The 25,709-nt window shown below is 38.4% G+C and overlaps 2 protein-coding genes and 1 non-coding gene across 9 annotated transcripts in view; 1 reads left to right on the forward strand and 2 right to left on the reverse strand.

Moving 5' to 3' along the window:
* PRPF40A (pre-mRNA processing factor 40 homolog A) overlaps positions 1-2,659 on the reverse strand; it is a 60,541-nt gene extending 57,882 nt beyond the window's left edge. For 3 of the 7 annotated variants that reach the window (XM_043487463.1, XM_043487462.1, XM_043487460.1), the window contains exons 1-2: positions 2,004-2,659; positions 759-890 (exon numbers count right to left, since the gene is read on the reverse strand). In XM_043487463.1, the coding sequence (XP_043343398.1) occupies positions 759-890; positions 2,004-2,213 (342 nt within the window). In that variant the 5' untranslated portion in view covers positions 2,214-2,659. The remainder of the gene's footprint in view (positions 1-758; positions 891-2,003) is intronic. The other 4 variants (XM_043487466.1, XM_043487465.1, XM_043487464.1 and 1 more) reach the window with 2 other exon arrangements.
* Positions 2,660-2,790: 131 nt separating this feature from the next.
* Positions 2,791-25,709, forward strand: part of ARL6IP6 (ADP ribosylation factor like GTPase 6 interacting protein 6) — a 34,134-nt gene continuing 11,215 nt past the window's right edge. The window contains exons 1-3 of the mRNA XM_043487467.1: positions 2,791-3,782; positions 5,240-5,293; positions 13,750-13,882. Coding sequence (XP_043343402.1) covers positions 3,383-3,782; positions 5,240-5,293; positions 13,750-13,882 — 587 coding nt within the window. The 5' untranslated portion in view covers positions 2,791-3,382. The remainder of the gene's footprint in view (positions 3,783-5,239; positions 5,294-13,749; positions 13,883-25,709) is intronic.
* LOC122454055 lies at positions 9,596-9,699 on the reverse strand. Its single transcript, XR_006273276.1, has one exon. It is a non-coding gene; the product is annotated as a U6 spliceosomal RNA (small nuclear RNA).

Below are 25,709 nucleotides of genomic sequence, written 5' to 3' on the forward strand. Positions count from 1 at the left end.
AGGGGGCATAAAATTATTTACGGTAACCAAACCTGTTACCTTTCTTCACTGTTTTTCTAGGAATTCAGTTTTACTGAATTCATTGAGTCAGCATTAAAACCTTTTGGTCCAAATCACTCCCACAAAATGTCTGTTTACAATTTATGCTGGAGATGGAAGGGATAGCTAGCTCAAAAGCAGGAGTGCAGAAGCAATAAGCATTTAAGAAAACAAAAAAACAAACTAGTGTCAGTGGTAAATAATCTACCTATTTGGCACCATCCTATGAAGAACCAAATCAGAGTAGAATCTTCCCACATCCACCCCCACCACACACATACACACAGGACAGGAAGCTATTTCAGAAATAAAATTCATTCTAAGTCAAAGGCCTAAACGATTGCTGTTTTCAGATTCTATGCAGGTACAACGTCCACCGACATAAATTGTATTGACATAGCAAATTACTTCAGTTGACATTCTTGGGGGGAGTAAAGCCATTAAACTCAAAAGCTTAGATATACATTGCTACTTTTAAATTAAAAATACAAAATAAAAACAACTCAGCTTTGTTACTGCAGAAAGCAAACCTCTTATACAGAAGACTTTTCAATACAATCAAAATTTGATTAGTGTCATGATTATCCAACATTTCACTTACTTAAAAACATTATTTTGACATAAAATGAAACAAACAGCTGCAAGTATGCCACAGATTTTGAAATTCTTTGACATAAGAATACCACAGGCAAAAGTAAACAAAAACAAAACATTCTTACTTGTCCCATTGGTGGTCCTCCCATTGGGGGCATCATTTGTGGCATCATTCCATGAGGTACAGGAGGCATATTCGCTCTCTGACCCATAGGATGCATTCCCATTGGGGCATAATGCATGCCAGGGTGCCCCATCTGAAAAAGAGGGACAATTTTAAAATTTGCCAAGTTTCAACAAATGACTCTCAAAAATTTGATTCCTATAAATCAGTTCTGTGCATGACATAATATTTGGCTAATGTTCGACTCAATTACTTGGTTAAACTTTCTTGTCTTAAATAAAAGAATTACAGCAGTGTTTATGAGCTTTAACTTGACCAAATTTCAGAAAATGGAAAAATTAAAATCAGTTCCGGACACCCAATTCATAGTTTTTTTAGAGCATGCTGATTTAATCAATTGTCAGTTGGCTTGCTGAGAGGAAACGCATGTGAAGGCCAGCTTAACTGTTATGGTGAAAACCACAACTTTGTCCTACTTCACAGATATAAGATAGCTAACTATGTTCATTTTATAACGTCACATTATCAGATTCATTTCTAAGCTGATTTTAAGCTTTAGAACGCTGAAAATTTAGCCAATTAACTGAGATGAGGGCTGATCTTATAAAAGAGAGCGTCGGTACCCGGGGACACTTCACTCCTAACAAACAAATATATTATTTCCTAATACGATCTCTAACACAGCTAAAATTACTTATGCAAAAAAATATTTTCCCCCCAAAGACTAAGCTCTGTTATTGACGAGCACTAAACGTAAACAACCAATTTAGGCACCTTAATGCGCTTTTTATAAGCCAACTCCTTTCTTTACGTGTGTCCATTGTTCCAGGTCGTAAAACCAGGTAGTCATCTGCTGCCAATACTCCCAGCTATCCCCTCTCTGCGAACACCACTACTACTAGTTAAGATTCTGGCAGACTCTGTTAAAAGTCTACGGAAAAAGTCTCCGTCTCCGCCTCCCCGTCCCGGCTTAACCCGGCCTACCTCTCCAAAACGCTCACCCCGCCCAGGGCCCAGCACCTCCACCGCGCATCTGCCTAGGCCGAGCCTACTCAGAACTTCCAGGGTCCCACTTCCTTTCCTTTGTGCATCCCCGCTCTCCATTTCTCTCCCTCGGAACAAATCCCACCATCTCGAGCTCTTCCTTCGTCCACTCTCATCTTCTTCTCCTTTTGGAGAATGCTTCCTGTCTCTCTGACTCCGTTTTTCATTGTGCCGCTTTCCCTCTGCCCCACCGCTCCCTTACCGAGGGCCGTCTCCTCAGGAAGCCGTCAGCAGAGACCCAAGAGCTGGAGCAGAGGCTTGAGCCGGACAATCTCCGCTCCCCGTCCCCGAGACCCCGCGAGGGAGGATGGTTCTCCATTTCACTCACCATGAGGCCTCCACGCTCAGCTCCCGTCCCCGGCCTCATCGTCGGGCTCAGACTGCTCCGCCGGCGGCCACTGCCGCTACACATACCAACAAGAAGCGATCTGAGTGGCTGGCGCCCACTGGGGCCAAGGGTTAAAGGCTGCCCTGCGCTATAGGGCGGGATCAGCGGGGCCAGTAGGCTGACAGGCTTCCCCGCTGTCCAATCAGACTGCGCTGCCGACTCGCAGCTCTTCGGCGATTCGCCCCCGGCCTCAGCCTAACCCAGCGTCGCCTGCATGGGGTTGGGGGAGGGGGACGGAAGAAGTTTCTGCGCCGATTGCCCTGCAGGGAAAACTCCACCAACTTTCCCCGGGGACGGGAAGACGACGGTGTCCCAGCTTCCCGAACTTAGACTGCCACACCACGTAGGGAGTGGACCAGTGGAGGCCTGCCACCTTCAACACCCCCCCCACCCCGCCCGAATTACCTAAACCCCACAAAACCTGAGGCCGCCAGGGGTGGGGTAGGGTGGGATGGGGGTAGGGTAAGCAGCGTCTAGCGTTAGCGGTGACTGGGGCCGGTAGTGCGCGCGCGGGACTAGAGGCGGAGGGAGGGCGCGGGGCAAGCTAGAGGAGGGGTCGTCAGGAGCGGGTACGAGCTCCTTAGACACCAGCTGACTAGCGCGCGCCAGGGTGGGGCGGGGGGGGAGGCTTGGAGGGAAGTTGTGTTCGGGGCGGGGAGAACAATGTGAAAGGGAAGGCGGTATTGGGCAGTTGAGGGAGATGAGGGCGCCAGGCGCTGAGCTTCCGTTAATGAGGGAAGCCGGGGGAGAGTGCAGGTGTAGAGGAGAAGATGGGAGAAAGCAAACTGGTTCGGGAGTGTGTGTTAGCGGGCACTGGCGGGCGCTAGGACCGGGCGTAGAGGAAGTGCGGCTTTGGGACTGCGAAGGCACGCGCTAGTTTAGAGGTGACGCGAAGGTGGCGGAGGTTTCTGGCGGAGAGACTAAACGCTTCAGGGAGAGGAAAGTCGGTTTCCTTGGGCTTCGGCTCGCCTTCCCTCGTACTGCTTGCGGGTCTTGCTCTGGTCCAGGGGCACTCAGCCTCTCCTCGGCCCCATGGCACCTTTCTTGCCCCAGCGCGCACCCTTGCGCGCCCCTGCGCGCCAGGGCCTAGTGGTGGAGGCCGCGGGGGACCCGGCCGCTCATTGGCTACTGCGACCGCGGGCGGGGCGGGTGGGCGACGCTGGACCTCAGAGGGCCTGAGCGTCTTTCCCGCCATGTCGTTTGTGGAGAGCGGGAAGCGTTCGGCCCTTCTGCGCCGCCGGCCCGGCACCCCTGTCCCGTTCGCTCGACCTGCGTATTCCGTTTTCAGTCAGGGAGATAGCTGGGGTGAGGGCGAAGTCGAAGAGGAGGAGGGATGCGACCAAGTGGCCCGTGATTTGCGGGCGGAGTTCTCGGCCGGGTCGTCGTCGAAACCTAGAAAGGACTCGGTACTCCGGCCAGATGGGGACGGATCTCCGGTTCTGCCCGATAAACGCAATGGCATTTTCTCGGCGGATGCGGGTGGTAAAACCCTGGCTCGGCGTTGGCCGGTCCAGGTCCTCTCAATTCTCTGTTCGCTGCTGTTCGCCATTCTCCTTGCCTGCCTGCTCGCCGTCACCTACCTGGTCGTAAAAGGTACAGAAGGAAGCCGGGGCCTTGAAAGTCTATCCAGAGTTTACTTCAGTTGAGCTTGGACGTGGCCCTTGCCTTCATCGCCCTCGCCCCCATCGAAGGCGGCAAGCTTGGTAGCTGGTTTCATCCATACGCCTCATCCGCACCTTTCTTTGGTCTTCCCCTTTGTCTTCTCTTTTCTTAAAAGTAGAAGACTTTGGTCGATGATCAGGAGGCCCGCTTTAAGAAAGGGTCTTGATAGGTTGGTAGTCTTGAAGAAATAATGAAATCAGTGAACACTTGGGGATAAAATATTGGTAAAATCAAGCAAAATGCAAAAAACTGTCCTTAAAGGAAGGCGGTGAAAAGGGTAATTTTAAAAGGCTATATACAAGTTTGAAGACTTTAATCCGCAAATGGTTAGAGGTGTACAATCCACCCGTTCTGTACACATTGAATTCCTGAAGAACAAGGATTTCCATTGCACAGGCCAAAATGTCTACTTCGGTAAAGTAGTCCCTCGGGTTTTGTGCTAAGTTTGCAACCCAGTATTATTGGTGAAATTCTGTTGCAGAGCAAGATAGTCTGTTCTTTCTCTGATTAATGGCTTTACATTTCCGTGTCTGAAGTTGAAATACTGGCCAGGTTGAAATAGAAAGAAATATGCCTTGATAGGTTTTCCAGAACTCGTACAAATGTATTATGTGTTTGGATATTTTACCGTGGGAAGAATCAGACCTGAGTTGAAACCTCAATTCTAACTGTGATTTTGGCTAAGTTATTGGGGAAAAAAACTACCTTAGTTTGTTGTATGAAAAGCACCCAATATGTTACTCGAGTACTAGTTTTACTTCACTAAGTAGAGTTAAATCTGTTTAATTATAGTTTTTATTTTCCCTCGTTGCTTCAGGCACCTCATGAGCTGTTCATGGCATCTAACACCTCTGCCTGCTTGATTTTCATATGGAAGACAGATTGACATGTTAATGTGCGAGTTTGATCTCTTCCTACAGTGGTACTGGGTGTAAACTGTCAGTGTTAAATATTTGGGTGCCAGTGTTTCATTCCTCTACCACTCCCCTCCCCCATTTTTTTCAAAGCAGCTCAGTTTTGTCTTGTAGGTAGTTATTTCTGTTTTACTCAGAGAGATTGCCTTTGTTCATAAAGTCATAAAACTTGGTAAGTAGAAGTGCATTGCAGAAGACCTTAAACTGTGCTTATTTTGGGGAATAAATAGCTGAACTCAAAAACGAGTAATTTGCCTTGTATAAAATGTCTTAGGAATAAAAATTCCCATTTTAAATACATAGCAGTTGATCATAAAGACATTTTATTTGCTTACTGAAGGTCACATAGCTAGTAAATGGAATCCAGGTTTGAACCCAGTTGTTTCCAGCTCCACAGCAGTTTCCAGAACTCGTGTCTTTCTAGCCTTTGAGCTTCTGTTCAAGTTATAAAATCATCTCTTTTTGTATTTACAGAGTTACATGCTGAAAATTTGAAGAATGAAGATGATGTAAACACTGGACTGTTAGGTATGGACCTTACTGTCACTTGATTTTTGAGCTCACTTTTGTTTTTTATGTTTTAATGATATACAGGTTTGGATAAAATATGTAATATATTCCCTGTGCGATGTTGTTTCACTCTTCTTCGTTTGTATATGTATGTGGTATGTTTTGTTAGACAGACTTTTTATGTATGAGTATATGTTTGTTTGTATGCCAGACACACTAGGAATATGTTTTCAACACAACTGTATGTAACAGACCCAGAGAATACTTAACATTTTTTAGTTACCTTTTGGAAAAGCCTCTCTACACTTCTTTCCAGGAAGTAAACAAACAAACATCTCCTCACAGACATAACAAAGATAACATCTTAAGCAGGCCTCAGAAGTTTTAAGTTCAAATCTCCTTATAAGCAACTTGCATTTTTAAAAAATATGAAAAGCATTGGGTATACTTAACACAAGCTAGTTATGACTAGGAAAAAGACAGACCTGAGTTTCTATAGAATGTCAGTAGAATGCTAGTTTACAGATTTGTAGTAAAGTTCAGTTCTTATTTAATCTTTATTTTTCTCTGCCAAAATAATTGTGAAGAGTTCAGAATTTTACCTGTCTGGCATATTTTACTCCTATTTGCTATAATTTATTTGGCTGATCACTCTGAATTGGGGATGAGGGTATGGGAAATGATTGAGAGCTTATCCCACTTGTTATTCCCTCCCCCAACCTTAGCTAAACTATTTAAACTACCACTTCAAGGCTAATGTCCTCATGATTAGGACAACAGAGTCCACCTGACTGCCAAAAGGGAAGCTTTTATCTTCAAATTACGAACAGGTTAGTTTGCTAGATATCCCATGAAAACTTGTCTGTGCTTGTCTTAACTTCTGGCATGAGAAAACATGTCCTTTTCAGTTACTCATTTTGTTAGTGTGCCTCTGTGTGTTGTTAAACTGTTGCATCTCTAAAATCAACAGTGATCATAAGGCGTTTCATAGCATTTATTGATCTGTCAACTCTTGACTGAAAGGAACAATATATAAGCCTAAATACCTGTTAAGAAACTTAATTTCCGAAGGACCTGAGACACTGCTATTCTCATGCTTCTTTCTGTGAAAGAAATGTTCATGGGGAGCCCATTTATAGTTTTTTAAAAAAGGTTCATGATGAGCATTGTATCAGTGCCTTTGGGAGTTGATTGATCCTAATGGCTAACAGGATTAGGCTATTACAGTGTTCATCTTAACTAGTGAGGTAGTCCCACCAAGGAGATGTGATTAATACTTTCGGCTTCTCCCCATATCTTCCCTGGTTGGCATTGCAGTCACACTGCAGAGTTTGTAGGTCTTTCCTTTGATAATTGTCCTGTAAGCCTATTTAACTTACAGTCATTTAGTTGAAAATCACATTCCAGCCATTCCTCCTTGAAGTTATTTTCTGGCCAAATTGATTGCACTAATCATATATAACATTGAACTGTTTCATTTTCCACATTTGCTTTTCTATCAACATTTTCCCAAATTTGATCACGTTTCACAGTTAGTCCTATTTCCAATTTTTGCATTTTTTCCCTAGTTTTATAACTAGGAAAAAGTATCAGAAAGAAGGATAAATGATCTTTTATTTGAGGCAAACCTGAAATAAGTGCATAAAATAGTAGAAGGAATCACCTTTAGCAGACACTCCTTAATCTGAGACTGTTATCAAATGTAGTGCTAGTACTTTTACAAACACTGTAAATAGTACTCTACAGAAATTGTAATCAGACTTTGTGGAGTTCCTTCAGTGTCTAAAAAGTTTTAAAATTTGATCTTTGGTTCCTATGACATCTATTAGTTAGTAGTTACCTTTAAGTCCCTTTTGTGACTAGGAGCAGATTCCTAGCATCTTGCAGTGTCAAGGGCTGTTTATTTTTTAGCTGCCCATTTACTGCTCGTTTTATGCTTGAGATGTTTCCAGGCTTCTACACATTTTCCAGAGAAGAGATGACTGACAAAGATGAAGTCTGCTCATTTAGAGAGTTGATGATTGAATTCTCTTCTTCTTCACAGTGATAAGTGAGACTTTGTATCATCATAATTGAATGATACAGAACATTAGAAATATGGTAAAAATTTCCAAGGGAAAGGATGTGTTGGGAAATGAACCACTCTCTTAGAAAGGTGCAAGTTGATAGCAACGGACTCAATTTCTTCCTTGCAGTGAAAGCTAATTAAAACCATAAACTTGAGCTTTTTAGTGGGTGTATAATATGAACCTTATAATTTGAGCCCACAGTCTATTAAGGAAATAATACAGTACTTTCTGTAGCTGGGTAGGGTAACTCTAATATTTCATTTAAAAATTCACAAATATGTTATCCTACTCTGCAGCAGAGTCTTTGTAAAATTTTGTATATTGCTGATAACAGTAAAAGAACCAAGGCAAAAAAGAAAAACAAAAAGCCTTAAAACACTGGAAGGATACAACCAAACTGTTAGTTCATCTGAATTTTGAAATTATAGTCAGTTTTTTTTTTTTTCATCTCTGTTGTGTGTAGTGAATGACTGTAACTCCTAATGAGAAAAATGTTGTTTAAAAAAAGCACAAGTTTAAGGAAGTGTGAAAACCATGTTCAACAATTAACGACAGTACTGAACTTTTACAGTATGTAAGAAATGTGTTATTTCACCTGGTATTCTCAACTGTCCTGCATCCATAAATATAAAATACTCCCTCTAAATCAAAACTCAAGACAGTGTACAGTAGAATTTTTATGCCATCAGATAGCTAGGCATGGTAGCAAGGCAAAAACAAAACAATACAGGTCATTATCCGGAATTATCAGTGTGCAGCTGAATTATTAGTCATTAAATCATTACAGGTCTCCTCTTAACATGTAAAAGTAGTAATGAGAACCAGACATTAGGAGCTCTATTTCTCAAAAATTGGTTTATTATTGTTAGTGTGGTAGTACCTGGCCCAGCTGATGGAAAGGATGTTTCTTAGGCTCATGAAGTCAGACTTGAGTTAGCATCAGAATCACCTGGAAAACTTGTTAAAGCGTTTTGCTGGGCTTTACCTAGTCTAGAGTTTCTGTTTTAGTAAGTATAAGGTAGAGCCCAGAAATTTGCATTCCTCATAACTTTCTAGGTGATGGTCATGCTGCTACTTTACAAGAACCACCAGTCTAGTAGTTCTTACTCCTCAGTTATATCAACAGCAAACAAACAGAAAAACCCTGAAGATTTTCTTACTCTGAATTTATGAAATTTCAGCCCCAATCCTTAGTCTCCTGGATCAAAGTTAAAGTCACCTAATTGGCTGCACTCTCAGTATCCTCTCAGGGTCTGTTGGACCCAGTCTTCATTTTTAAATTTTCTTGAGCAGTTCTTTTTGTAAGAATTATTTCATGTCTTTTATTCTTACTTACGTGACCTTCCACAGAATAAAGAGAAAATTGAGATATATATATTTTTATAGAATAAAGCTTATTTGATCGTGAAATTACCTGATTGGTGCATTGGCCCCTTTTATATATCTAAGATACATTATAAGATTTTAATTATCTTATTTACCTGTATCTGGAAACACTTTTTGATCTTGAAATTACCTGATTGGTGCATTGGCCCCTTTTATATATCTAAGATACATTATAAGATTTTAATTATCTTATTTACCTGTATCTGGAAACACTTTGTTATTGTATTATATTAGGAATCATTTAATATTACTCATCAGTTACTCTCAATTATGCTAAAAAGAATAAAATAATTTTGATGGAATCGTCCAGAGCAGAGGTCAGCGAACTGTGGCCCTCAGGCCAAACCTGATCTGCTACCTGTTTTTGTAAATTGAATATCATTGTAGCATACCCATACCCCATTGTTTTATATATTGATTATGGCTGCTTTCATGCTAAAACGTCAGAGTTGGGTAATTGGGAAAGAGACCTGATGGTGAGCGAAGCTGAGGATATTTACTATCTGGTTGTTTTCGGGAAGACTATTGTATTCTCAACCAGGTGTCGTTTAACAGAGAGGACGAAGGCAAAAACACAAACCATCCCCTTTTGCTAAAATATGTATAACGTTCTTTTTCATCTTTTATGAGTCTATGCCTGCTAATTTATTTGATACTGTTTGTAAATGGACAAATGCTAATGGCAGGTGATTGGAAAGGAAAGGGGGGGAAATCATTGGATTGAGCATTCAAATTGTTTAAAAATCTAAAAATGAAGATGTTTTACAGATTACGGAGCTAAGTTGGCTAAGTAATATTTCATTGTATACATGTACCATAGCTTCTTTATGCATTCATTTGTCAATGGACATCTAGGTTGCTTCCAAAAAATGCAGAACACTTAATAAATTTGCATATCATCCTTGCACAGGGGCCATGCTAATCTCTGGATTGTTCCAATTTTAGTATATGTGCTGCCAAAGTGAGCACTCATTGTATTCTTTCTTCTACTTTTGTGTATGTTTGAAATTGTTCATAATAATAAAGTTTTTTTTTTAAAGTTTCCCATGTGAATATGATGATTTAACATGATTGGAAACTACAAATGGTACTTAACTCAAGTTTCATCAGTTTCAGTCAGAGTATTCCCTTCCACTCCTTAACCTTTTAATAGGAAAGGGAGTAGAATTCCTACAAGCTGAGTGGCAGACTGACAGGATAGTTGAGTGGAGACCTGGATCAGTGCAGCTGCCGTACTCCCAACTGTGTGTTGACAGGTCGATGGCACTGGTAGGGGAGGAAAGGCCCCTTTCCTCTGCTCCTGTACTTGGAAATAAGCTTGAAGACCCACGGCCGCTCAGCTTTTTGATAAAGTTGCACACATTTGCTTACCATAGAAATTGTTGATTAGTTATATGCATGAGTCCATCAAAGCTTTTATTAGTAGCCAGCTGGTTATAGTTTTTACAGTTTATAAAACTACCTGACTGTTAAATTATTTTTGATTTTTAATTTCATAACTTAGTTATATGAGTTATAGTCTCATGAAAAAAATTTCATTAAAGCACAGGTTACCATTAATCTACTTGTGTATTTTCAGGTCTTTTTCTATTTGTTTATATGTATATAATAAGTATAGTAACTTAAGATATGTGCTTTTATCACAGCTGTAGAAAAAATAATTGTAATCATGCATATGCTGCAGCTTCATTAAAATATCTTGGAGTTCATTCTGTATCAGTAAACATAGTTCGCCCTCATTCTTTTTTTTCTTACTGCATTATATTTCATAGTATGTTAGCTTACTTAAACATTTCAAATGTCAGAAGCTCTAAAACAGGACTTGAAATTCATCAATATGTGGTCACATCTTGTCCTATTGCGTATTTATGACAGGAATACATTTTAGAAGAATGTAATTGATAGCTTAACATTTTTTAATAACCTTTCCCAGTATGGGAACATGGGAGGATTTTATTTTGTTTTTCTGTTTGTTTTTACTTATATCTCTGACTTCATAAAACTTCTAAAAGTCATCTCATCTCTATAAGCCTGAAATTGCTAAATAATAATGAAATGTTAACAACATATCATAATCTTTCTTTGCTGGAAGCTTTTTTAGAAACACATAGAGCTGCCATCATATTTCTAGAAAAATAACTACACTTTGAAATAAAAATCATATATTTTGAAAAGCAATCTCTCCAATTAGATAAGTGAAGATAAAACTCCAGTAAAGGGGTTAGACTAGGAATTTCCCACCTACTCTCCTATTTGCTTTAGGTGAAACCATTGAGTCCAGGGGGTTACAGTGGATGAAAGAGAGAAATTTCCATCATATCACCTGATGAAAATTAACTATAGAGAAGAAACAAGGATGTGTGTATTTAAAGACCTGTATTCTTTGACACAACAGTTGTTCAGAAATTTGTTACAGATATCTTTGTATAACTGTATAAGAATGTTACTTGCTTTATTTTTAATAGTGAAAAAGTGCAATAATAAAAAATATGCAGTGGAATTGTGGCTCTGTGTACTGGATATGGAAGGTCTCCAAAAATGTTGTGTGAAAAAGTTCAGGACAGTTTTTCTAGTGAGAATCCCATTTGTGGAAAATAAACTGAGAAAATACATACATGGCATACATTTGTTTATAACTGGCTCATTCTTGTACATAGCTATCTACATTACCTATATTTTTACAAAAGATGAACAATAAACTGATTGCTTTTAGAAACAGAGTTGGTAAATTGGGGAAGGAAGACTAACTTAATTTTTATGTACCTTTTAGAAATTATGTTAACTTGGTAAAATGGGTTTACAAAACATAAGTTATCAAATTTTTAGCTTCAGGATTTTTGTTAAAAAATGTAGTTGTGAACTGCCAACTTTTTCTGCTTGTTCATACATGAATTGAGTAATTTCAGAAGCATACACACATTTCTAGACCACAGTATTGCAATGTACTACAGTATTGCAATGTACTACAGTATTGCAGTGTACTCTTTTAGCCCTATCGTTGTGATGTGACTTTTATCAAGGATGTAACTGTTGATCAGTTCAAAGTGAATGTAAAATAAATAAAATGCCCAAAATGAGGCAGGCACTTAGATCATAGAATAGTAGTTATTTCTGAAGACTCAAGAATATTTTTGTATTAAATCCAGTAAGTGTTCTGTTAAAGCACCTGAGTAAAAAAGCCTGATGGGCTTTAAGGAGCCTCACATTTTGTTATTGTTGGTTATTTTGTGTCTTTCTCAATTTTTTAGATATTTAGAATTTTCCATCATTCCACCACAGTCCCCATACAGTCTCTGGGTTGGCAGGAAGATTGCCCTCAGTCTTTACTCAGGTTATCTCTGCTCAGTCCCACATTGGGTATGGTTCTAGAGTTTGACTGTGCCAGGATATTGGGATGGGAGTACGATCTAGTCCTGAAGACATTTTGCCCAAATGAGTTACTGCTGAAACATTTCGCATTCTGTTCAGGATGGCCTTGCAGATGCAGCACCTTCCAAGCCACATGACCATGTGCTATTTCTATGCCCCACTTAAGACAGAGGCATCTGCAATCTTGGCTCTGGGCCCATCTGCCAAGATTCTGTATACAGATCCAATTCCTCTCTGGTGTGTGTGGCTTCTTGATGGCTCCACCAGGAAACCTCAGCAACACTACTACCTCTCCATATACACATACAAATGCAGCCACACGCACACCACTTTTCAAAACCAGGACTCTTTCTCATCTGTAGGTAAAGCCCTCACTGTCTCCCTGTTATACACATTTTCTTCTGTATTCTTGCTATCCAAGATACTTTGTCTTTACCCTCCTTATATCTGTCCTACTAGTTACCTTAGTTTTGCAACATAAAAACCAAAGAGACATAGGGCTGTTCCTACTTTCTTTGCCACATCCTTCTGGGGCAATTAATACAAAGTTCATTATCTTTTGATAACCGGGGGCGGGGGGGGGGCGGGAAGGGAAGGGGGACTATCAGGAGAAAAAAATTAGGTTCATCTTTCAAAAATACTTTGCCACAGATTTGTTTATTGCTTCATTGCTCTGAGTTTCTCTTTCAGTGACTCAGTCGCTTACTGAGTTTTAATTAGTTTACGGACAGTCCAGTACACATTTATTTCCCACTCCTTGCTAAAATAAAGCTATATTTGATTGTGCATTTTGTGCAGCCAGGGAATTTGGTAATTCATAAGTCAGCCTCTGTTGTAGTCTTCTCAGCCTTTCTTCTATGTACTCCTGAGGCCTGGGATACACTCATCCGTAGCGGTGGCTTCGTAAACTGTATGAAGGAGGCAATTTGAATGTGCATCTTCAATCCTTCAAATTAATTTCTTCCATTAGTCACTGTTTATTCCCCACATTGTTCCATATCTTAACTCTTTGCTCTTACAGCTCGTTGTAGTACTGTGCTTTTGACTTGATATCTCTCATAAATTGCAGTTACAGTGTGACTGAAAATCTAGGATCCCAGCCCATTTATAAATTGGAAAGTAACATTTCTTCATGTACTGAGTGAGCAAAGTTAAGGAATCAGATTAGGTCTGTAATGTTTGTAGGAAAGTTATAAAGAGTAGACACTCTAATAAAATTAATTCATATGTCAAAAGTTCATGGTATGGAAAGAAAGGGATCACTTAGTACTCAGTAATAAAAAGTAGCAAGTGGTGATCACAGAGTTAAATAAAAAATGTCAGGAGATTTTAACAGTGAAGTGTTTTGACATTTTCCCCACAGTTTTCAGTTTTATAACACTGAAGATAAAAGCTTTATTTTTAAGTTGAACTTGTATTCTTTTCCACATAGTAAATTATAATTGAATTAAAATATTCATTGATATGACTTCTAGTTTTGCTTTAATATTTTACACTTCCACAGGAGATTTTCTCTTAGGCTTATATCTCTTTTATCACTTAAATATAATTTAGAAGATTAGAAATATGTATGATCTTCTGAACGTGATCTGAGTTAATTTAATTGCTTTGGTGTTAATAATTCAAGTTTTCTCCTCTTTCCCCATTAAGGATTCTGGACTCTACTTATAATATCCCTAACTGCTGGATTCTCCTGCTGCAGCTTTTCTTGGACAGTGACTTACTTTGATTCTTTTGAACCAGGAATGTTTCCTCCTACTCCTCTTTCACCTGCCAGGTTCAAGTAAGTATTCCTGTTTTGTTTTTTTCCCAACCCATTCCAACTCTGTTGAACATACTAAAAGCAAGAGGTTGCTTATTTTTGAAATAATACGTTGAGGTCCCAATCTTTTATAAAGTACAGCTTGGCTCGGTCCTTAGATAAGTGGAGAAGAATATTTTAAACTCTATATGTAGATAATGCAGAGGTATTTTTAAAAATTAAATTCAAAAAATAAGATGTATGAAACTTCGGCAGCTATTAATCCTTTGGGGATGAAATTTCATTTGAAACAGTTTGTGAAGGCTGAATTAAAAATTCATGCTTAGATAGTTAGACTTAATAATTGGATTGAAGTTTTCCTCAGATTTAAACTCTGTGTAATAATTAGCAAGCATTTATGGCACCCCCTCCCAGTTTATATATCTAGACAATATTATATTTGTTTTATAGCGGAACATTAAATTTCTTTGGTCTCAATTTTCTGTTTAAAAGAGTTTCGGAAAATTTGGTAATCAGTATTCTAATCTAGTTTGTTTATGTTAGGAAGACTGGTTTTAAATAAAATTTTCCAAATGAGAGCATCTAAGATCTCTAGTTTATCCTACAAACTTAAGGTTGGAAGAAGTGGGAGAAGAGGATGAAGAGTAGAAAATAAATTATGTTAATGATACATATGTTATCAAGAGTATTATACTTGGTACTGTTGTTACTACCAGTTCCTGCCCACCCCATGGACAACTCATAGAGAGCAAATGAAATCTGTTTGAGGAACTGTGTAAATAAGAAGTTTAATACTAATGATAGTTACTAATAATCATTGTTATTAATGTTCTTTGTTATTTTTAAATTCATTTTTCTGTCTTATAAATATATCTTTAAAAATTTTGATTTCAAAAATTTTAAGTCAAAAATTTTGACTTAAATGAAATGTATAAGTTTATTTAAGACATCTTAATAAATCCCTATCTATATATGTAACATAAATCACATATTTGCCAATAAATTTTGTGTGTGTGTTTTGAGTGGATAATGATTAATAACCTAAACTAAGTTATATGTAATGGTGCAGTGCCCTCACATAAATTTACATGGGTAACATTCAGTTCGAAAGTTAATTTTGCTAAGCAGTCAATTCAGAGTTACTTTCTATTGCTGCTCATTGACATCAACCAGTTAACTTTAATGAGGGTGTGAGTCTGATATAGATAATACAATAAGTCACACAAAAAAACCTTAGTTTTATTTTTTTTTTCTTTTACTTATTTATGTCTCACTTCTCCCCTGAATTCTAGTCCTATATTTCCAGGTATTTAGTAGATTTTGCCACCTGGGGTCAGAAAGCACCTGGCACTTAGAATTGTTAAAACGTTTAGTCCTAGACATAAGTATCCACCTACTTGTCAAGGCCTGAAACCCTTTTTCACTCTATTTAGCCCTTCAGCGAGTCCAGTCATTCTTGCCTTTTGAGGTGTTATTGGAATACTTTGTCTTAGCACCCATGGTGTTTTTGCCCTATTTAAAGTCTTGGTTAGGGTACTTTACTCCTTGGAGTCCCCTACTCCCAGGTTCTCACTCTGATTTGTCTTGTGTATTACAGCCTTTATAAAAACAGATCTTAGTCACAGTTCGCTTGTTTAAAAGTCGTCAGTGGCTTTCTTGATTCTTTCAAAAGCAAGTCTGACTCCCATGTATAGCCAAACTGTCCTTCCCCAAGTGACCCTGCTCTGCTTTTCCAACTTTATCTTCAGCTTTTTCTCCAGTGCTGCCTCTCTCATAGCCGTTACCAGATTACCCTGACATTCTCTAAATGGACTGTGAACTTTTGGCTTTGCTCTTGCTCTTCTTTCTTCCTGGAATATTTTCCCTCTCAGCTTCACTTCCCCTATCATCAGAATTCCTAAGACTCATATGTTAGAAGCTTTTAGAGTTAGAAGAAAGCATTTCAGTGTTCCTTTAAGGATCTGGAATTCTAAGGGCATTTAACTAATTTCCTAAAATTTATCTTTGCATTTTTTATTAGACTAGAACCAGTAGTGATGGACCTCAGTTTTCAATGTCTTTATTACTCATTCAAATATGAGATAGTGTCAGATCAGAGACTTACATATTGGTAAGTAGAGAGAAGTTAATTTTACATAGGTGTGTGTCTTAGTTGCTCATTCATGTCTGACTTTGCAATCCCATGGACTGTAGTGCCCCAGGTTCCTCTGTCCATGGAATTTTTGCGGGCAAGAATACTGGAGTGGATTGCCATTCCCTTCTCCAGAAGATCTTCCCAAACCAGGGGTTGAACCCGGGGTCTGCTGCATTGCAGGCAGATTCTTACTGTCTGAGTCACCCAAAATTGGGAAGTCCAATTTTATATACAAATCAGCTATTAGCTCATTGGAGTCAAACAGTAATTTTAATTGATCCATATATACTGAATAGAAGTACAGTCCAAAAAGACATAATAAATACAGTGGCATTTGATCACAGATTAACGGAAACCACAGATCCAAAAAAGGTATATAACATAGTGATAATTGATAGTTTTTTCATAGTGAAAACCCTGCCCTCTGTTGTTTGAAGAAAATAATGCAGTTACTTCAGAACTGGCAGAATATAAGTACATTCTCTTTGTCACCAGCAGAGTGAGTGCTTGTACAGGGAAACAGCTCTGCCTTTTGAGAAAGTTAAAATCTTCAGACTTTATTTTCTGAGAAATCAGATTGATGCATTTTATTATTTTTCAACATCACACTTTTATAAAAATATGTTTAGAACAGGTTAGGTATATTTTATTTAAAATAAACTGATGTTAATATAAATGTTTCCTCTGATTACATTAAGTACAGGTTCTTTGCTAAAAATTCAAAAGATAAAAAAAAATGGAAAAACTCTTAATTAGAGAAAATGACTGACAGCATTTTAATGTGCATCGTTCCATTCTTAGCATTTTTTTTAAAAATTAAAATTGGGATCATAGTATAGATATTTGTAATCCATTTTTAATTTAAATTTTTTTACAGTATTTTCTATTCAATATTTTTTTGAGATTTCAATGTTTTAAATATATTTGAAAGACCAATCATCATATATATCTGTTTTTTAAGGAAAACCTAATATAAATGATAGCTAGTTTCTAAGATAATTTATTAAACAGAGGTCTCCTTAACTAATTAAAAAGTAAAGAAAGGCACTATAATTGAGACATAAAGAGAATTTTCTCTTTATTTTTTTAAGATTATTATTAAAAATATTTCATATTTCTAAGTCCATCATGAGTATCAAGGATGAAAAGAATAAAATAATCAAGTCTAATTGGTTTGTTTTTTACAAAAAGCAGTCATTTGCTCTCCTTTGCAGATTGAAACCCAAGGGCATTTTTTTAAACTAATTAGTAGAGTGGGAAAAAAATTTGAGAAGCCCATATTTACTATGGCTATCAATTAGTTGTACTTCCTTAGAAACATGAACTCCTTGAGGGGAGAAAATAATAATCTTTATTGTTATGTAGTAAATTTTAGATGAGACATTTAATGAAATCACAGTTTGGATCAATAATTAATTAGAGAAGTTGAGATAAGAAATAAAACCTTTGCACTCATAAAAAATTTTTTTATATTTACACTTTCATATTTGTTAGGTATTATCTTAGTTCAAGCTGCTATAAAAAAGTACCATAAACTGGGTGGCTTATGCATGTGCATGTGTTAGTCATTCAGCCATGTCCGACTCTGCAACCCGATGGACTGTAGCCCGTCAGGTTCCTCTGTCCATGGAATTCATCAGGCAAGAATACTGGAGTGGATTGTCATGCCCTTCTCCAGGGGATCTTCCTGACTTAGGGATCAAACCCTGGTCTCTCCTGCATTGCAGGCAGATTCTTCACCATCTAGGCCACTTAGGAAGCCTCATGAACAACAAAAATTTATTTCCCACAGTTCTAGAGACTGTAATTCTTAAGATCAGGGTGCCAGCTGGTCAGTTTCTGGTGAGGTCCATCTTCTGGGTTGCAGAGGACGTCCTTCTCATTGTATCCTCACAGGGCAGAGAACAGAGAGAGGATGCAAGCTCTCTTGTGACTTTTACAAGAACACTTATCCCACATCCCATTCATGAGGGCTTAACTCTTATGACTCTCATCCAATCCTAATTACCTCTAATGGCCCCGCTTTCTAATATGGTCAGTTGGAGGGTAAGGTTTTGACATGAATTGGGTGGTTAGGAAATGGACACAAACATAGTCCATAACAGATACAGCTGAGAAACTTTCATTTTCACATACGCACAGACCTTTAGGAAAGTGATAGTCACTCAGTTGTGTCTGACTCTTTGTGACCCCATGGACTATACAGTCCATGGAATTGTCCAGTCCAGAATACTGGAGTGAGTAGCTGTTACCTTCTTCAGGGGATCTTCCCAACACTGGGATTGAACCGAGGTCTCTTGCATTGCAGGTGGATTCTTTACCAGCTGAGCCACAAGGGAAGACCTTTAGGAAATAAGATGGTTAAAAAACTTTGCACAGTGTATTTTTAGTCAGCTACTTAATGGGCTTCAAAGGCTTTTTTTTTTTGACCCCTCACTGAGGCATGCTAGATCTTAGTTTCCCAACCAGGGCTCAGACCCATGCCCCCTGCAGTGGAAGTACGGAGTCTTAACCACTGGACTTCCAGGGAAAACCCCCAGAGGCATATTTTTAAGAAAGATGGTTGTCAGGCTGATTTTGCAAACTTTACTGGGTTAGAAGGTATACTGCATTGTCAAATATATAAACTTCGTGATTAGGAAGCAGTCATTTTCTTTGTAGAAAAGGAAATTTAGGTCAGTTGTACTTTTAAATTATTTTCTTAGTTTCTGAAAAATCTGTTAAAGAGCTAGAGGCAGAGGCAGTAACTTTAGATTCCCTGGGGTGTCTGTTTAGGCATTGCCTACTTCTTACTTTATAATTCATTATCCTATTCTTCTATCCTATTTAATCAACATCTTTAGTTCACTATTCATTAGGTTTTCCCTGTTCACTCATTGGGTTTTGTTAGTGATTTCCAAGCAGGCAAATTTAACAGTATGCTGCTGCTGCTAAGTCGCTTCAGTCTTGTCTGACTCTGTGCGACCCCGTAGATGGCAGCCCACCAGGCTCCTCTGTCCCTGGGATTCTCCAGGCAAGAACACTGGAGTGGGTTACCATTTCCTCCTCTGATGCATGCATGCATGCATGCTAAGTCGCTTCAGTCGTGCCCGACTCTGTAGTTAATATTTCACATAATGGTAATCTGCTTTAATTATAGTTTTCAGGAGTTAATGTGTTTAAGTATATGACCACCTATGTAAAGATACTACAGTCAGAGAGAGAACCCAAAACCTAAAAGAATCTTGGGGTTCTTTCCAGACTGAGCTGGTGGCAGCATGAGAACTTATTTAAAGTCCTTCTGAATGGGGAGGAAGATAGGTATAGATAGGAGATATGTACTTGAGTTGTTAAAAAGTACAACTTTTTAACAAATATTCTAGGATCACTTTGGATGTCTTAGACCTTCATATTAAAGGTTTTTGGAGAACTTAGTCTCTTCTAAGTCACCCATAGGGGTTATCATTTGTCCAGGTCCTCCATTTTTTTTTAACAGATGAAGACACTGAGTCCCAAGGGATTTTTTGCCTTGCACAAAGCCAAATAATTTGCATGTGGCATAGCTGGCACCTAACTATGTTTATTGTTTTTGTTTGCCCATCTCGAATCAACAGGAAGAATTTCACTGATTAAAGCAGTGTCATTTTATTGACAATTAAAGGCACTTGCTGTGAGCCTTTGCTCTGTGGCACTTTTGCCCATGCAATATTGCCAAATCCAGTTAAAGTCTGTTCTTATTAATAAAATCTCACTCTGTTCTCTCCTTCACTGTTTTCTGTCAGTGACCAGAGTGCTCCACTTCAGAATGATTTTTCTCACATTTCACATTACCTGTGCACAAACACCATCTCAGTTCAGTTCAGTCCCTCAGTAGTGTCCAACTCTTTGTGACCCCATGGACTGCAGCACACCAGGCTTCCCTGTCCATCAACAACTACTGGAGCTTGCTCAAACTCATGTCCATTGAGTCGGTGATGCCATCCAACCATTTCATCCTCTGTCGTCCCCTTCTCCTCCTGCCTTCAAACTTCCCAGCATCATGAGTCAGTTCTTTGCATCAGGTGGCCAAAGTACTGGAGCTTCAGCTTTAGCATCAGCCCTTCCAATGAATAGCAGGACTGATTTCCTTTAGGATTGACTGGTTGGATCTCCTTGCAGTCCAAGGGACTCTCAAGAGTCTTCAGTTCAAAAGCGTCACTTCTTCATCGCTCAGCCTTCTTTATGGTCCAACTCTCAATATCCATACATGACTGCTAGAAAAACCATAGCTTTGACTAGACGGACCTTTGTTGGCAAAGTAATGTCTCTGCTTTTTAAAATGCTGTTTAGGTTTGTCATAGCTTTTCTTCCAAGGAGCAAGCGTCTTTTAACTCAAGGCTGCAGTCACCATCTGCGATGATTTTGGAGCCCAAGAAAATAAAGTCTCCCACTGTTTCCAGTGATGTAGCTGCAGATTTATAGTTATCAGCTTGTTAGGTAACTCAGTGATTATCATAGGTCCTGTCTAGGGTAAAAATGTTAGTTTATAATCTAGAAATAAATTTAGTTGGGAAACGATAATGTATGTGATGGGTAATGTATGTGATTGGGATTATCCCAATTAATTTGTGGAAGGGGCAGCAACTTCAGGATTGGCCACCACCTACTTCTTGACCTTTTATGGTTAGCCTCAGAACTGTCATGGGGCTGGTGGGTGCATCATTTAGATACTAAGGTATTACAGGGAGCATATGATGAGGTTCACTCTTCTGCCATGTTGGACCTTGTTGGTTCTAACCAGTTTTTGTCATGTCCTATGGGTCGCAAAGAGTCGGACACAACTGAGCGTCTGAACGGCCATATCATTGTTTTTAAGGTTGTTTCCTTCCCCCTCCCTTTTGTTTCATTTGTACTTTAGGTGCCTCTCAAATGGTCTTACCTGTGCATTTCCTAAAATGTTAAAATATATAGAATTTGGTTGGGAATCTGTAGTGAATATACAAATTACTGTCTTCCTGGTGCTGTTGGTTTTTTTGTCTGGATCACTCTGAGTTATCCACCTTTCTGCTTCTTCCAACCACAAATGATATTTGTGGATATTAGGACACTCAGTTTCAACAAACACATGCTTTTAATTCAATTTAAACATTTCTGTACAACCTTGTTGTTGTTTTTTTAAATTGTGTTGCAATGGTATTTGGTATTTGCAGAGTAAATTAGCAGTAAGAAAGAAAAGTGAACAGTTGATTTTCATTTGAATTGCTTTTTGGTAAACTGTTTTTGGTAACTTTTACAGAGTGAAAATTAACACATCTCACGTGTTATTCCTGTGTAATGTTCTGGATGTAGTCAGATGCTGAAATATTTAAATCTCCGTTACATTTGTATGTGAAAGGGTTTTCTCTAAGTTCTTGTTCTTATTACTGGGGCCGTTATTTTTCTTACAGGTTAAGATATAGTACAAACAAAATAGTAAAATCATAATAGAAATGAGGTTATGAGTTCTTGATCAGTAATATAAGTCTTGAAGATCAAGAGAAGTAGGTGATTTTAGTATTTAAATTAGAAGTTTCTTTTCCAAGCACACAAGATTTAAATTGAACACAATAAATTGATGGTGTGACTCTTTTATACAGACTTTGGAGAGTTGCCGCTTTGTGAGATCAGATATTCTTTATTGCCATGGACTAATGAAACAGATGTCAGATGGCTAATTGCAGTTGGAGAGAAGCTACTGACAAAAGAGATAGATCAAGAACTTGGCCTTGCTATTTGAGTATCATGAAGTTTCATTATCTATCATTTCATTATTCATTATCTTCATTCTAGGGACTGTTTGGAGCCATCAGTTGTAAAGCTGTCACTATTAATGAATATATTGATGGCATTGCACAGAGGCTTCTGAAGTGAAGGGTTAAAATATACATGTTATATATATTCCATTAAAATTCTGAATGGAGACTTAAATAGATGTAACAAAATCCTGTAAGAAATCATATTAAATATTCTTGGTTTCTTTGTTACTTTCATAAAGTAATATAGCTGCTGTTTGCTTTGCACCTATTTGCTATGGCTTTTGCATAGACAAATTTACAATGTGTCATGTATGGGTTGCTGAATAGACACAGGTGTCCATATGCACAGAATAGCATGGATGAGAAATACCTAAGAGATTGCACTTGGTAATGTTGTACTTGGAACCCTTTATATGTGTTCAACAATCTTCATAAATTATGAATCAATTTCCTCCTCTCCAAAATGGGATTACAAGCAGTGATATCTACACTCATAGGCAATAAATACGTTTACTAGGTAAAGCAACAGATACATCAGATGATAAATCTCATGTAGTCCCAGAGCTTTTCTTTCCTTTCCATAATTTAAGCTGGATGTCTGACTGTGGCCTACCACTGGTTGCAAATTATATTTTCTTGAGTGATTGTTATTTATCTTGAGATTTTTATCCTTTAAATTTTTTCCCTGTTCTGTTCTTTTGATAATAATATGCTCTTTCTTGTATTAAATAATGCTAATAGTACATGGTAGTGGTTTTTGAACCTTGTTCTTGGCAAAACAAGTTTGTCAACAAGACATGGTGTTATTTTTAAACTGACTTATGAAATCTAAAGTTTTGGGAATCCCATTTTTTTTTGGGTATTGTTTGGCCTGACTTTCTAACAAATAAGGACTTTGTCTAACTAAGGACAGTATCCAGGACAGATAGATGTCCTTAGCCATTTTTCTACCTTGATAACACTGATGAGTAAAGTTAACATGTTTAGTTCAGTTTGCAACCAAGTAAACTGCTATATATACAGCTTTTCTGCTGGCTCAGTGGTAAAGAATCTGCTATTAATGTAGGAGACGCGGGTTCGATCCCTGGGTTGAGAAGATCCCTGGAGAAGGAAATGGCAACCTGGTACCTCACTCCAGTATTCTTGCCTGGGAAATCCTATGAACAGAGGAACCACGTGGGCTACAATTTGTGGGGTCACAAGAGTGGGACAGGACTTAGCAGTTAAACAGTAGCAACAGATTGCTATATATAAGTAAACTAGACTGTAAGTTAGTATGCAGTTTCATCCAACCAGATATACATTTATTTCTCTTTAATTTTCAGGAAACTGTAATACAATGAGAAATAACTTAAATGCACACATTTTAATTCTATGTTAAAGAACTCCGCTTATTGTTAGGATCTTTCAGTGCCTGTATGTTATTATATTAGTTAATATCATACCAGCAAAACATAGGTTGTGATTCAATTAAATTTTCTAGTTGGTAAAATTCTAAATGAGGCATAGATTATTATAGAATGGAGATTCAGAAGTGATTAAAGAGATCATAAGGACTAGAGAAGTTGGCAGTATAGCTGGGAAACTAAGGAAAAAGAAAATCCTTTTTAAAAAACGAGGAACTGCTTAAAGTTGAAATTTTGAATTCTGTTATTAACATAGTCTACCATTGTGTAGATTGATAAATCGACTTGCTTCATTAAAATGGGGGCTACTTTATAACTGACACTTATTTATAATGCACATCATTAGCCTGATTATCAGGCTAATGATGCAATGGAGTAAATGCTCAGAATGGCTTTTCTGTCCGTGGGATTCTCCAGGCTGGAGAATACTGGAGTGGGTTGACATGCCCTCTTTTCAGGGGATCTTTCCCACCCAGGGATCCAGTTTGCCTCTTATATTCCCTGCCCTGGCAGACAGGTTCTTTACCACTAGCACCACCTCAGAAGCCCATGTATTTTTAAGAATGATGCATTATAGCTCAACATTACGTGTGTATATATATACATTTTTTTTTATATACATTTATATTTTTTTCCTCACCTTACATCTTTTAAGTAAAGGTTTTTCTAGATAATCCCTTAGCTCAGGATTATTGTGAAACCTTGAAGTCAGTGCAGTAATATTTCTAATGCTTTTATATTTTAATAGCATTTCTATTTCAAATAGTAATTGAGAAATTTATTTGCCAGGACAGTGACTGATTTAAAACTTCCCTTTATTGATTTTTTTATGATTGTAGAATTAATACATGTAGCACAGAATTGTATAACTTAGTTAACGACTGCAAAATCTTATTTTGAATAATGCTGAATTAACTAGTGTGAACAGATTGCAGATTATACCTCAGATTAAAAAAAAACTATACATATGTAAATATTTCTGTTTTTATACAAGTATAATCATATAGCACATTTAATAATTATTTCTGTATTTGTAATCTTGATTACTAAAACCATATGACTCTAGACATGCATATGTGTGTATGGGTGGTGTATGCACTTGAAATACATCACTCCACCTAAATATAACTACACCTTCAGTTCACTTCAGTTCAGTTGCTTAGTCTTGTCCGACTCTGCGACCCCATGGACTGCCGCAAGCCAGGCCTCCCTGTCATTACCAACTCCCACAGTTTACTCAAACTCTGGTCCATTGAGTCAGTGATGCCATCCAACCATCTCATCCTCTATCATCCCCTTCTCCTCTTGTCTTCAGTCTTTCCCAGCATCAGGGTCTTTTCGAATGAGGCAGCTCTTTGCATCAGGTGGCCAAAGTATTGGAGTTTCAGCTTCAACATCAGTCCTTCCAGTGAACACTCAGGACTCATCTCCTTTAGGATGGACTGGCTGGATCTCCTTGCAGCCCAAGGGACTCTCAAGAGTCTTCTCCAGCACCATAGTTCAAAAGCATCAGCTCTATGGTGCTCAGCTTTTATAGTCCAACTCTCACATCCACACATGACTACTGGAAAAACCATAGCCTTGACTAGATGGACCTTTGTTGGCAAAGTAATGCCTCTGCTTTTTAATATGCTGTCTAGGTTGGCCATAACTTTGCTTCTAAGGAGTAAGCATCTTTTAATTTCATGGCTGCAGTCACCATCTGCAGTGATTTTGGAGCTCAAAAAAATAAAGTTATCCACTGTTTCCACTGTTTGTCCATGTTTGCCATGAAGTGATGGGACTGGATGCCATGATCTTTGTTTTCTGAACGTTGAGCTTTAAGCCAACTTTTTCGCTCTCTTCACTCAAGAGGCTCTTTAGTTCTTCACTTTCTGCCATAAGGGTGGTGTCATCTCCATATCTGAGGTTATTGATATTTCTCCTGGCAATCTTGATTCCAGCTTGTGCTTCTTCCAGCCCAGCATTTCTCATGATGTACTTTGCATATAAGTTAAATAAACAGAGTGACAGTATACAGCTTTGACGTACTCCTTTTCCTCTTTGGAACAAGTCTGTTGTTCCAGGTCCAGTTCTAACTGTTGCTTCCTGACCTGCATACAGATTTCTCAAGAGGCAGTTCAGGTGGTCTGGTATTCCCATCTGTTTCAGAATTTTCTGCAGTTTGTTGTGATCCACACAGTCAAAGGCTTTGGCATAGTCACTAAAGCAGAAGTAGATGTTTTTCTGGAACTCTCTTGCTTTTTCGATGCTCCAACAGATGTTGGCAATTTGATCTCTGGTTCTTCTGCCTTTCTAAATCCAACTTGAACATCTGAAATTCATGGTTCACGTCCTGTTGAAGCCTGGCTTGGAGAATTTTGAGTATTACATTGCTAGCATGTGAGATGAGTGCAATTGTGTGGTAGTTTGAGCATTCTTTGGCATTGCCTTTCTTGGGGACTAGAATGAAAACTGACCTTTTCCAGTCCTGTGGCCACTGCTGAGTTTTCCAAATTTGCTGGCATATTGAGTGCAGCACTTTCACAGCATCATCCTTCAGGATTTGAAATAGC

The sequence above is a fragment of the Cervus canadensis genome, chromosome 15 (assembly GCF_019320065.1).
Source record: "Cervus canadensis isolate Bull #8, Minnesota chromosome 15, ASM1932006v1, whole genome shotgun sequence".
NCBI lineage: Eukaryota > Metazoa > Chordata > Mammalia > Artiodactyla > Cervidae > Cervus > Cervus canadensis.